Source organism: Capra hircus, chromosome 6, assembly GCF_001704415.2.
Source record: "Capra hircus breed San Clemente chromosome 6, ASM170441v1, whole genome shotgun sequence".
Taxonomy (NCBI): Eukaryota; Metazoa; Chordata; class Mammalia; order Artiodactyla; family Bovidae; genus Capra; species Capra hircus.
This window is the reverse complement of record NC_030813.1, coordinates 16,691,954-16,706,416: the sequence shown is the minus strand read 5'-3', so window position 1 is coordinate 16,706,416 and position 14,463 is coordinate 16,691,954. Positions and strand designations below refer to the sequence as shown.

The window sequence follows — 14,463 nt, the reverse complement described above, 5'->3', positions numbered from 1 at the left end:
TGCAGTCCATGGGGTCACAAAGAGCTGGACACGACTGAGCAACTGAACTGAACTGAAGCTCTTCTTATGGGAAGTTAGACATCATTCTATTTTTCTCCTTAAAGTCCTCAGTTTTGAGGCAGTTGTTTCTGTTCAAGTATCTGGGATTTTTTCACTTCAGTAATATCACTCCATAATTTCTATTGGTTGAAGAAGTTTCTCTAAAACAGGTCTCCTTTAGAGCCTATCTATAAGATGACATGTTACTATATATATATATATATATTTTTTTTAATTTTAATTTTTACTTTATTTTACAATACTGTATTGGTTTTGCTATACATCAACATGAATCAGCCACGGGTGTACATGAGTTCCCAATCCTGAAACCCCCTCCCACCTCCCACCCCATATCATCTCTCTGGATCATCCCCGTGCACCAGCCCCAAGCATCCTGTATCCTGTATCGAACATAGGCTGGCGATTCGTTTCTTACATGATAGTATACATGTTTCAGTGCCATTCTCCCAAATCATCCCACCCTCTCCCTCTCCCTCAGAGTCCAAAAGTCCGTTCTATACATCTGTGAAGATGACATGTTACTATATTTAAATTTATGAATATTTGATGAAAAAAGTTTTAAATGCAGTAATTAATTTTTTTAAAGAATAAATTCTTTTTGACTTCTCTATCTCATGTGCTGACTTTTGGGGAAAAATATTAAACCCAGATGATTCATTTGTTGGTTTTTCTCAAAATCTTGAAGTTCCAACCTCTTTAAGGGAGGTCTCTTAACGCTCAGGAAATTAAAGAAGCTATACATTTTTCTTACCACTTGACGAAACCAGGACCCAAGACTAAAAATTGAACATTAACTATGGCCAACAGATCTAAGACAGATGTAGGTATCTGAGAAACTATGCTCTGATTAGATCCCCAAACAGAGAATCTATCACCTCCTACCAGATATCCAGGGCCGAAATTAGCTCACTTTATCCTTTCTAAATATTTAATAAATTGTTTCTCAGTGCTACATCCAAAATGGAAATGATCCGGAAAGAAAGAAAAATTAACAGGCTTCCTCTGCCCTCTATGATTAAGCATACTTCCCCAGTGCACCATAAAGGCAGCAAATTTATGGTTTATGAAGGCCTATCACCCAATACTATGCTCAGGAAAAAATATTTCTAAGGAGTAACGTGTAAGGGCTTTTCCCATGTTAAATCAACAATGCTAAAAAACACTAACTGCTAAAATTTAAATATGCCACAACCAGCAGAAGGAAGACTTAAATTTAGGACCCTAATATATACTCATCTGCTGTTCAGATCTGTTTTCTATCTAGACCAGTCCTGTCCCACAGAACTTTCTGGAATAATGGAAATAGTCTCTATTGCTCAACCCAGTATGGTAGCTAGTAACCACATGCGGTGAATGAGCACTTGACATGCAGCTAGTTCAGTTATTAGGAACTGAATTTTAAATTTGAAGTGAAGTGAAGTCATTCAGTCGTGTCCGACTTTTTGCGACCCCATGGATTGTAGCCCTCCAGGCTCTTCCCTCCATGGGATTCTCCAGGCAAGAATACTGGAGTCAGTTGCCATTTCCTTCTCCAGGGGATCTTCCCGACCCAGGAATCGAACCCCGGTCTCCCGCATTGCAGGCAGACACTTTAACCTCTGAGCCACCAGGGAAGCCCATTTAATTTTAATTGCAGTTTAAATGGCCACACGTGGCTAGTGGCAACTATATTAGAAAGCGTAGATCTAGGAGCTCTAGGGTGTAAAATGCATAAGACTGCAATCAAGTGAACTGGATTCGACCCTGCTTCTGCCATGAACTGCTTTGTGTGTGAGCCTGATCATGTTATTATTCATTCTGATGCTGTTTCTTTATCTTTAAAGTGATCAACTAGATGATTCCTAAGATTTCTTCTAAATCATTTATGCTCTACTTAAAACATACTCATCGAGTGTGACTAAAAAATTGTGAGTTATTATTTCACTCTCCTCATGAAAATCAGTCTTTTAGTTACACCATGCCTATTCGTGAACATTCATATTTCAAATTATCTATAATACATGAATGAATACACAATGACGCAGAAGAAAAAGTAGTTTTGTAGTTGTATTTATCCTGCCTAATCCTACTCCTGGTGCGCTATGACACTGGATAAAAGAAAAATCTAAATAGGATTTCCTTGCATTGGTACTTGATTTATTGACTCATCAATTCATATCATTCAGTCACTCAGTTTATTGAATACACTAAGCTCCAAACACAGTTATATTATATGTGGTATGATAAATGTGGAGGAGGGGAGCAGACAGATTCTAACTTAGCTTAAAGAAACGTGAATATCTATGAGTGTGTGTGAAGTTTTCTCAAAGGAAGTGACCGACCAAAGCAGAAGTCTGTTTTCTTAAGAGTCCATTCAGATGCACGGCCTTGGTATTGCCCTTACCCTGGGCAAGGGGGTTCTTGCACTGGGGCCCATGCTTTAGAGATCTCTTTCCTGGCTGCACTCCTCCTCCTTTGGTAGCCCACTCCTTGACCTTTGACTGTGCTCTGGGTACCTGTGGCCCTGGAATCCTCCACCCCAATAACTGGAGCTCACTTCAGGGACTGTGGGTCGCCTTCTTCCCAGGTCTGCTCTTCTGAGGGTGAGCCATACCACTGCTGTGCACTATAATAATGGGGCAAAGAGGTGGGTATTTTGAAGCATGTGGGTGGAGTTTGACCCTGTGAGCATTCCAAATATCTACATGTGAGAGCTGGAGTCTAGTAGAGATTTGGATATTAGGTAAATGTGAGAGAGCAAGGGAGCAGGCCTTGGCCCATTTGGAAAACCAAGTATTACCGGCTCTAGAAAAAAGTACCAGAGGTCAGAAGAGCTCTGTTGGTGTGGCATTTACATGTATTTTGTGGGCAGTTAAATTAACTGAAGATAATAAAGCTTTAGAATGGTTGCTAAGGCATTGCAGCAGGCAGTGTGCATAACTGAAGTAACGCAGTTTTATAAAAAAAAAATTTCACTGTTAAATCTAGTCTAATAACTAAACAGCCTAAGATGACTTAGGTCATTTTGGTTATTTGTGATTTGAAGGCTTGTTTGCTCCACCAGGGGCTTCCCTGGTAGCTCAGATGGTAAAGAATCTGCCTACAATGTGGGAGACCCCAGTTTGATCCCTGGGTTGGGAAGATCCCCTGGAGAAGGGAAAGACTACCCACTCTAGTATTCTTGCCTGGGGAATTCCATAGATAGAGGAGCTTGGTGGGCTACAGTCCACAGGGTCGCAAAGAGTTGGACATGACTGGGCGCCTATCGCTTTCACACTTTCACTTGCTCCACCAGATTCAAATCATGAAGGGAATCCTGCTGCTGTGTCTGATGTCTACATCCTGCAGATTAGTAAGGCTGAGAGAGCAAAGTACAACTAAGTAATAGAATAAGTTTTTATCAAATCTGTGGCATAGCAGTACATTATAACTAAATGTGTTTAAAGTAAATCTTCACATATTGGTTGATTCCAGTTTATCTTAAAGGAAGCAGAAGCAATGATTTATACTTATGTTATTAGCTACTACGAAATACATTGTCTTCACTTGACCCAAATATATTAAACGTGTTTTCAGACAAAACAAAATAAACTAAAAAAATCTATAAATTTTTGGATATGATATAAATTCCAATTTAAGGAACAATAACAGAAAAAAAAAAATTCTGAGTTTTAAACTCTCAGACACCACCCGGGCCCAATGAATGACACTGTAAGTACTCTTATAATTCATAAAGAGATGAATGGATCCATTATGGAGTTTGTATAGGGAGAGGGAGAGGAAGTAAGAGTTCAGTGTAGGGAAAGGGATATGGTCTCGACATGGTTATAGATACTTTGGACGAAAAAATAATTTCCAAGGACTTCCCTGGTGGTCCAACGGCTAAGACTCTGACCTCCCAATGCAGGCGTTGCAGGTTTGATTCCTGGTCAGGGAACTAGGTCCCACATGTTGCAACTAAGAGTTTACAAGCTGAAACTAAGACCCAGTGCAGCCAAATAAATAAATAAATATTTTTAAAAACTCCAAAACTGGGACAAGTTGGTATCTTGAATATACATCATTTATCTTTTATGTTTTAGAGAACTTCTACTTCTGCCAAAGAAAGAAACTGTAAGAATATCAAAAGGAAAGACACCTTCAAAAATACTACTTCAATACTATTCAAATTTCTAAAGAACTGAAAAATAAAGAGAACTTGTCCTGGGGTTCAGAAATTTAGCATTCCCAGCTGTGGTCAGTTCTTGGTTTGATTCTTGAGTCTAGTTTTACAAGCCAGAGTGATTTTTCTCCTTATTTAAATAGGGTCCAGTTTATTTTAGCTCAAGATTCTGCCTTTTAAAATCTCCTCTAGAACTTCTCGGAAAACCCGAAGGCCTTATTTATGGAATACATGCACAGCAGGGCTAAATAAATGTGGAACTGCTTGACAGGCAGGACTTCTCTTTCATTCTATCAGAGATGCTGTTAATCTTCAGATGATTATTTTTGCAATATAAAATATATAGCCTGGATTACAAAAACTAATTCCCCACCTGACACACTCATAAACAGTTTTATAAGAGATAATTTTAGATCATTCCTAGTATTTTTCCATTTCATCATCAGAGATACTTAAACTTTTCAAAAATTCTATAGAGCCTCTCAAGATCCTCATGTAAGCAAACACTCCCATGATAGAACCCAACAGATGTAGTGGGTTTGGCATACTATGGAAAAGATGAGAGCAGTGGCATTTTTTATCTTCCCTTGGTTGAACTGGTGGTGTGTTATGAAAAGCTGATGATGTAAGATGTGACACGTAAGAGAAGGCCAAAAACAATGGCCGCAACAAGTAAGACAAAAGGCATAAGGTGCATTATCAGTCTCAGTATTTGACACACTCTAATTGAGCACTATAATCACACTGTTGTTAGCCCTTAGGGCTCATCGAGTGGGCTTTCTGCAAGAGAAGTTACGGCATCTGACATTTTTGTCTTAACAGCAATACTTCTCACTTATGGCAAGTTTTTGTTCCATAAAGCATTTTCATATTTTTTATTATTTCACTTGCTTCTTACCATATCCCAGTGAGAAGGGTAGAATAGAAATCATTGCCCACATTTTATGGATCAGTAAAAAGGGTCACAGACTACAGTCATACACTCTTTAAGTTGTTCTGAGGTCAGAATTACTGGCATGATGTACTTTTCTTTCTACCAGACTTTGAGTCAAGACACACTCACTGCTCCCCATACCCTACATGTAATATTTGAAAGACAAAGAAAATTTCTAAAGAAAATTTTCTCCTCGTGAAAGCTGCTATTATATTTTTAGTATCTCTTCTTTGAGATAGGTTAAAATACCCAGGTGCTATTTAAGTTAACAAACATAAATAGTGATTTCTTTAAAAATAGAAATATTTCTCTTTAAGCAAATAATATATAAAAATTTGGTTTTCTGGGAAGAAGAATTAGGGGATTATGTTCCTTTACAAAAAGACTCTGAATAGGATTGCCTTAAATAGCAAAATTTCCCAGTATATTTAAGCTATGTTGATTTATGAAAATCTGATTCATATAGAATTTTACAGGAATACATCTGTTTTATAAATCCATGCTCACCTGTAATTTACTCTAGAGGGAACAATTGAGTGATAATAATAATAACATACTCATACAATTCTTCATTATATATTTTAAAGTGCTTTCTCCTAATTTATTGCATTTGTCTTTGGCAACCTCATAAGGGAGGTGGAGAGGGTATTATTATCCTTTCTTTACAGATGAAAAATTGAGAGGTTAAGTGACTTGCCCAAGGTCAGACAGACTATTCATTCATTTACTGCTATTTGAGTGATGTAGTTGTAACAGGGAAGTCAAGGAAGTAACGTTCTTCCTCTTAATTTTTTTTTTTTTTTTGTAACCAGCTGTGAAGGCTATTAAAATAGAGGTGGATGATCTCACAAATATAACGCCGGATGAAAGAATCCAGACACAAAAGTTACATATTGTAGGATTCTATTACTACAAAATTCAAATGCAGGCAAAATGAATCTATGCTGGCAGAAGGCAGAAGAGGGGGATGGTGAGGGAAGCTCTGCAGGTTTTCTAGGATATGAGACATTCTATTTCTTGATCTGGTTTGTGGTTACATAGTTATGTAAATTGTGAAGATTCATTGAGATGTATATTTATCTACTTTAAAAAATATATATTATACAAGTTTTCTTTAAAAGAAGAATTTTACATTGTTAAGAACTGTGCAATGCACTTTATAAGATCACTATATTATACACATCCTTCGAACATTTGTGATTTCAACTGAATTTCTTAGCTGCATTTTTAAAAATGAGAGTATGAACTAAATCTGAAGAGTTTAAAGAGAAAAAAAAGTTGAGAAAAAATATCCAAGGATCACCTTTATCTGAAAAGTAGCTATATGAAATGGGAAATTGGAGCAAATTAAGACAATGATATAATTCATTTAGGACTAGATGAGACATTTATACTTAATGACATTAAGCTAGGAAGAGTAGGGAATTGGGATTAAGTTGTTCTTCCCAAAGTGTATCACAGAGCACATATATGAATTTAGAGAAGATAAGATTATAATTTTAAAAACAGCCACTTTTATTTTAGAACTTTATATATTACAGTGCTGCTTTGGACACTGGGGTAGAAAACCATTTATCACTGGCAATGATAAAAATCTGAGTTGACTCTGCATACCTGGGCTCCTGAGAATCCCAAGTAACCTTTGATATAAGAGTGTATGGGAATAAAATGTTTTGAGCATTATCCATGATAAAAATTACAGGTGCATTCAAATGCTTAAAGATTTCCAAAGATCCTTCACCTTCTGTGATCCTATAATCCCAAGAGCTAATGCTGCACTTGTATGCAAAGTTACCGCAGATGACAGATGTTTTGTTTAATTTTCACATACGCTGTTGCTTTTCTTTCATTTTACTTGTTTTTAAAAAAGAATCCACAATGGCACCCTCTGCCTGATCATCCATATCAAATATATCTATCTCGATACCATAGGTCAGGAACAGAGAATTTCCAGAAAGTGAGTCAGGTGTGGTCCCAGGATGCTTCCACTTCATCAGTGACGTTCTGAAGACAACTCCACGACAGCTAGGACTACAGCTTGCTGAGTGTCTTCCCAGGAGGGCTGCTAAAGGCATCCTGTGCAGGGGGAAGCCTTTGACCTTTAGCCTATGCACACATTTGTTTTAATTACTGGCCAACTAGTGTTTTTCTGCGCATTCACTACGACTCAGCTTTTTTTTTTTTTTTAAATACATTTTATATCCTGCACATCTGCAGGCTGCATGCCACACATCGTGTGGAATGGACGTGATCAAGTTGATTGTCATCACTGTATCCAGGGCGAGTGTGACACATTACCGTCCTCTGGAATTTGTGTTACTAGACCATAACCCTGTGTTCCCCAATATTGCGTATGTCACCAAGTAGGTCAGAGAGGTGACTCCAGAGAGAGAGAGGCAGGAAGAGACAGGAAGAGGCAGGTTGAAGGAATTCTACTCTTTGGGGCTCAGCAAGCTGCCCCAAATTCTTTATCTCTGGCAAAGGATAAACAAACCTGAGGAGCTGGGACCCACGTGTCTGCGGGCAAGTTCAAGATGAATCATTTCATGATCTTTTTTAATGTCAGAAATCAGGAAGGCACAATTGTTTCTGGGTGGAAGCACAAATGATATTCACACCATAACTGCTGATGTTTTAACCATTAACTTTACTGTTTTATTATCAATTTGGAGGGGGGGGGTGTCAAAAAGGCACAACTGCTCTCTCTCTTCAACAAAAGAAAACCCCCTTGAATCTCCGTGGAAGGTTTGCCCTACTAATTCATGGGAAGTCACACCTGGTTCTTTTGACATCTCATTTCTGTTTAATAGGCATATCCCTGAATTTCATCTCTCTCATAGAAGTCTTCCTCAGTGTTCTTTGTCACTGGCTTCACCTGGAATCTCCCTCTTTCTTTCCCCCTGTATCAGTTCTGCAGATGTGATTTCACGCTGTCCTTCCCATGTGATGGACAGAGCCTATCACTTTTTTTGCTTGTTTATTTTAAAGGAGTCCAGGGCCTCCCCAGGGACTCAGTGGGGAAAGATTCCACCTGCAATGCAGGAGACACAGGAGCTGCAAGTTCAATTCCTTGTGGGAAGGTCTCCTGGAGGAGGAAATGGCAACCCACTCCAGCATTCCTGCCTGAGAAATCCCATGGACAGAGGAGTCTGGTGGGTTACAGTCCATGGCGTTGCAAAGAGTTGGACGTAACTAAGCGAGCGCATGCGCGCGCGCGCGCGCACACACACACACACACACACACACACACACACACATTTACCATTAAAAAAAAATTGAACTATAGTTATCTTAAAATGTTGTGTTAGCTTCAGGTGTACTGCAAAGTGATTCAGTTATCACTATCAGTTTTTTAGCTTTTACTAATTCTTACCCTTTTTTTTGTTACAGGTTATACAATAGATACATTTGTTACACACAGTATTGACCACAGCTTTGAGTAACTTGTCTTTCCATTCTTTTCAACATAGGAAAAGATAAATTCAGATACTTGCCATCAAGCCTTGTTCTCCTGGTTTCCCCGGTTCACCCTTAAAAAAGAATAATGATAATTTTACTAATGCCGTAAACAGTACAAACCAATTTCAATCTTTTTTTTTTTTCTTTTTCACAATATCCACTGGGGATTGAGAATGTAAATACATACTTCTCAGGCTAAAGAGAGGAATGCAAACATAATGAAATTTAAAGAGTACTGATGTTGTTTCTTCAAATGGATTTTATAAACATTTTAAGATTTAATATGATGACTCTATGTTACTTACTGCAGAAATTTAAGAACTATGCCAAGAAGGTCTTCTAAATAAAACTAGTAGGAGTGATTATATTGTAAAGCAGCTATGGCTTTCTCTATCTTTTGGGGTTTCATCCTGAGAAAAAGTGAGAACTTAAAAGACAGTTTTAAGATGAAACCTCTACCTCTGATGGTCCAGTGAAAGCAGTCCTAACAACCAGAAAATTATGCTGAAAGTCAACTTCATTCATAAGACAAATTTATCACAGCTTTTGGAGAGGGGGTTGTCTCAGAAAAGGTTTAAGGTAACCTATATTCTTTAAAAAATAAGTCACAACACATACATGAATATGTGAATATAAAAATTAAATACGCCAAACATTAATGACTATGGCAGATTTTTTTCTTTTTTGGTTACCTTTATTTTCAATTTTTTCTATTTTGTGGATGAATATTTTATTATTACCTTTATACTATGAAAACACTAATGAAAATAAGTTATAAATAGTTTAATTCAGCAATAAACCTGAACTTCTGGTCCAAAAGTCATAAGTGGACAAACTTTTGACCTTTTCCATGTATTTCTTTAAATCGCTGACTCGCCTCTACAAAACTAAATCATTTATCTGATGTCTTGTGTTACTCTATTATTGACACTTCACCAATCTAAGTAAGTACTTAGTAAATTAGTACTTAGATCAGTGTTGAGATGGCTAAGTCATTTCTATTCATAAGCCTCACATACAAAGGACAAAGGGTACTCAAATCGTAAATGCTGTTGTTTTAACCATTAATTTCACTGTTTTATTAGCAATTACCTGCAAGGGATTAAACGTTAGGATGATTTACCTCTTTTACTTTCTGTAAATTGCACAGGACTTTATTGTCTCTGTGCTGGTCCTTTGGGATGTTACCAATCTCCCACCTAATTTTTCAGGCCAGTCTTCCATTTAAACCAAAGGTCTTCGGGTCCTCTGTGGCAGTCAGGGTGCACGTGATCAGGCATCTCTACCCGCAGGCTTCTGGAGGCTTACCTGAACACCGGGGCAGTCGCTGTTTCCAGGCCTCTCCTGCGATTTGCATGGGTGCCCAGTGGGTTGAGTGTGGAGCAGAATCCTGTTGGCAGTGCCCTCTCTGATCGATGACTTTCCTATCATCCCAGTTCCCTCAACCCACTCCACTCACCTGACCTCCTCCACCCCTCATTCCCAACCCCATCCCAATTCTCAGCACTTCAAAGGAAACAAAACCAGTGAGAACAACTGATCCAAAAAAGCAACTCACGGGCACGCCTGGCATTCCGCGGGGGCCATCCTTCCCTGTGTCCCCAGGTGGCCCTCTTGGGCCCGGTGGGCCTGGAGGGCCTGGCGGCCCAGCCTGACCTTGGTCACCCTGCCGTAGAGAAGGAGACAGACCAACAATAACTGTGAGAGATAAAGACCCAGGTCTTCTTTTCAACAGTTTAAATTTGTATTATCTAATCCACGTTTATACTATAAAAAGAACCCGAACAACCAGAAACGTAAAGCCTGTAGGCAATTTGCCTGGCAGCAGGAAGCAAATAAATATTCATGCTGGGTGAGCTGAGTAGACACTGCTGAAATCAAAGCTCAGGAACCAGCACTCTCAGCTCTTGGAAGTAGTGTGCACGTTATCATTATATCAGAGCTGGCAGAAAACTTCTGCATAATTTATCCGTGACAATGCTGCATCGGTTATATTCACCTTGCTTAATAAAATGGCTGCATTTATAACTGGACAAATATCTACTTTTTCATAACTTATAAAATTAGACACACAATTAGCTCTAGTCATGCTGAGAAGTAATTTATAAACTACCAAAGCTAGAAAGCTTAGAAATTGGGTCTATCACTGGATATAATTTTTAAGCTGTTTTCCTGTTTCTTCATTTAAGAAAAAATTAGATAGGCTTTCTATACCTTTTGTTTTGGGTATTTTCATATACATTTCAAACAAATGCAGCTCATGAAACATAATTTCGCTTTAGTATATTTTAAAATAAATACCCACCACCCACACCCCACCCATGAAAGATAAATAGTTAAGCAACAGTATACAGAGTAAAAATTGAATGTAAAGGAGAAATCCAACCTGAGCAAGAATAAGCACTACCTTAATCAAGCGGCGTTTAATGAGCTGCTGATCAGCAGAGAGAAACCCATGATTGATTTTAGGAAACACCATCTGATCAGTCAGGTGAGGTCAAAGGTTGGAGTTCAGAGGTGAGAGAGTTGAAGAATAGGCATCAGAAGACCCCAAGAAAGAAATAAAGATACACGCATTAGACTTATAATAACCATCCAGAAAAACAGAACTGGTACTTGTGTCTGACATCGGACCCTCTGGCTCTTCTTGAAAGTACCATAACCCTGAAATCGTGAAACCAGATTTTTAGTTAGAAATGAATCTTTTTTTGTTTGCTGCGGGTGTTGGGTCTTTTTAAACATTGTATATAGAGAAGCAGGCAACCTCGAGTCACCTGTACTCCGAGCAGAAAGTCCAGAGACAAAGTGCCAGTTCAATTTCTGTCAGATTCATCAACCAGCATAATGTGGCATGAACGCGGCTGTCACGTTATTGATGCCCGAAGTCCAGAGTATTCAGGATTATCTGATGTACTGAAAGCTTTCACAGAGCATGGTGACGCATGACAATCAGACTACTAAGGCATGGCACAGCCTATGAGAGCTTGCCTGCCTTTCTTCGACTTCAATATCTTCCCCTCTTTGGGGCTCAAGAGTCTCCTTTATAATATACATCTGATCTCACTGATGGAGGTGAGGTCTTGGGTGCCCGATGGCCTGCTGTGCGGGATGAAAGGGAGTGACTGGACTCGGCAAGCCAGTTGAGCTGTTCTTGCTCACTCTTATGCTGATTGCGGGCTCTGACTGAGCAGGCATGGGTGTGAACCACAAACCTTGACGGTGAGGATCTGATTACTGTGCAGAGCAGCAACTGTGGGGAAGCCTGGCAGACCCTGTGGACAGGGCACAGCACCAAAACAACACGACACAAAACGTCACACAGACATTCCACCGGTGGACACACAAAACAAGCATGCACCTAAAGCCACCCCATCCCGGCTCTAAGTCTTGCCTTGTTTGACACACCCTAAACAAAATCAGACACATGAGGTCCGCAAGCCAAGCATTCCTTCAACGGAATGGTCAACTAGAGAACTCAGGTCCACTGGGATTCCACGTATATACTCAAGATTCGTAAACTCTTACATATAAAATGTTAGTACAGAATGGAGGTAACTACAGACTCTGTTACGAACACAACACTGTAATTTCCTTCTACTGGCATTCTGTTTACAACTCAGGATATACATGTATTCAATCTTTTTCTGGACAACAGTGAACAGAATTTTGCAGTCAGATCAGACGTATTCCTCCAAATAACTGCAGTATGCCTCACAAAATATAGTCTTACCACCCACATATGAAAATTTCTCTCTCCGATCTTATGATGACTCTCACTCAGGTCTTTCCTGTCTCAGGAATTCCTGCAGAGGTGGTGGATGGAAATCTGTCTCTTATAACATGCGGATTTCGTGTCAGGGGGATTTATGGTCACACTCTGCAGTAATCGCTTCTGTCACGTAACTTTTCCAAGAGAGCTTGACAGTTCACACACCCCCTTGAAGCAGAAAAGTGGTTTCGAATTCCGTAGCAGAGGAGAATGAGGGAGGGATGCTGTGAAGGGCCTGAACTTTACTAGCTTGTACTCATTTGTCTTCACAGGCTTTATCAATTGGGTAGGTCTGAGAGAGAAATTTTGCCTGGGTTCTCTTTCCTTTTCAGTGCCATGGCTTGTATTCCCATTTTTTTTTTCCCACACAGAATCCATTTATCATACAAAAAGTAAACAACAACCACGATAATATTTGGCCTTGAGTGTCTGCAAGATGCCTTCCTATGTTTACTCCTCACTCTCCCCACTTCCCACCCAAATCTATTTTAGGGATATTTTTGGAAAAAGCCAGAAATTTTCTAGTTTTTAAATTTTATTAGTTTGGATATATTTTCTCCCCTATTTCCCCTTATTAGGAATCTTTTTTCTTAAGAGAGCCAATAAAATTTTGTTTGTAGTCTGAGACAGCTCTTCAGCCCTAATGCCTTTCATTCTCGTCCTTTAAAAGCTGGGACTTCTGAGGAGGCAAAGTCGAGGACATCACATCGCTTTTGCCAAACCCTTCCCGATAAGGCTATTAGGTGGCTGGGTAGTTTCAGGGTGACCCATAGCCTCTTTTTGTCCTTCTCAAGTAAAACTTCTTTAAACATAGACTCCACAAATTCAGCAATGCTACAAGTTGGAAAACAGATGTGTACAATTTGCTTTTGTTTTACTATGGAATATGAGTTTAAAATGTTATTAGATGGTTACGTGCCAGCATCTTTCCATCTGTGACTCATTAGCCCTATATTACACAGTCAGAATTTTATATATAAACCTCATATTTATGTAACAAAGAACAAAAACAGATACAAACAAGAAGTCTATGAGGGATCAGAATCTTGATTAGTGGCGATAAATCATAGTGTCACTTGAAACAGGATTATCTAACAAAAATAATTTAAAATTAAAAAACCTTTTTAACAGCACACATGGTAGATCTTACAAATGTTTTGAAATTTGCATGTATAAATAAGTCACTTTTTTTACTCACATCTGAGCATGACCAGCTTGCTGTTTGATTATATTTTCTAAATGCTTACCAAAAAAGCATTAAGTTTTAGAACTTAGTTTGGTTTCCAGTTACCAGTAAGATCTAAAGAGAGAAGTGGATAGGTGATTCCCATCTCAGACAGACTCTTTTTCTCAAGCAGAAAATCTCTGTTTGAGGAAGCTGAGTTTATATTCCTCAATCATCTTAGCTGTGGACATGCTGCCAATTAGGTGCTTAGAACAACATTTAAAAGATTTTATTAGCAAGCTAGCCAAAAGGGCTTCAGGAGCTTACATGCAGTGAAGTAGAAAGGAGACAGGTGGACAATTCTCATGAATTCTAACAAAAAACTCACAGCCTGGGCTGCAATATGCTAGGACTGTGTGCTTTTCAAACTGAGATAATGCTTAACCAAGAGCACGATGAGAGTGTCCTGTGGAGAGTTTAAAGACAATAGTAAACGTGGTGCCTCTTCATTAAGAGTCAACTTTAATGAATGGTAATTTTTTTTTGGGGGGGGGGAGTTGTGGAGCTTGCAGGATCTTAGTTCCCTGACCAGGGATTGAACCCATGCCTCCTGCAGAACTGTGGAGTCCCAACCATTGGACTGCCAGGGAATTCCCAGTGGTAAGTAATTTGAAACATTTTTAAATAAGGCAAATGTTGACATAATATGGGGTAGAATATAAACCTGGCACAAATAAAAAATGTTACCACTGGACAGTGGTAAAGAGCCTGACCTCACAGGGGAGACCCCCAGGTCACACATGCACCCTGGGCTGACCCTACTTCCTGCAGGAGGTCCTTGGAGGGCGAGTCTGAAAGTACTGGTGCCGAGTGTGCACCCAGGCTTTGTGAGACCGTAACTGCTAGGCCGCCCTAGCTGTTCACACAGAGAGGGC

At 39.2% G+C, this 14,463-nt stretch overlaps 1 protein-coding gene across 1 annotated transcript in view; it reads right to left on the bottom strand.

The window, feature by feature from the left end:
• COL25A1 (collagen type XXV alpha 1 chain) overlaps window positions 1-14,463 on the bottom strand; it is a 195,045-nt gene that overhangs the window by 74,561 nt on the left and 106,021 nt on the right. Inside the window, exons 6-8 of the mRNA XM_018049912.1 lie at window positions 11,002-11,073; window positions 10,153-10,260; window positions 8,630-8,665 (exon numbers count right to left, since the gene is read on the bottom strand). Coding sequence (XP_017905401.1) covers window positions 8,630-8,665; window positions 10,153-10,260; window positions 11,002-11,073 — 216 coding nt within the window. The remainder of the gene's footprint in view (window positions 1-8,629; window positions 8,666-10,152; window positions 10,261-11,001; window positions 11,074-14,463) is intronic.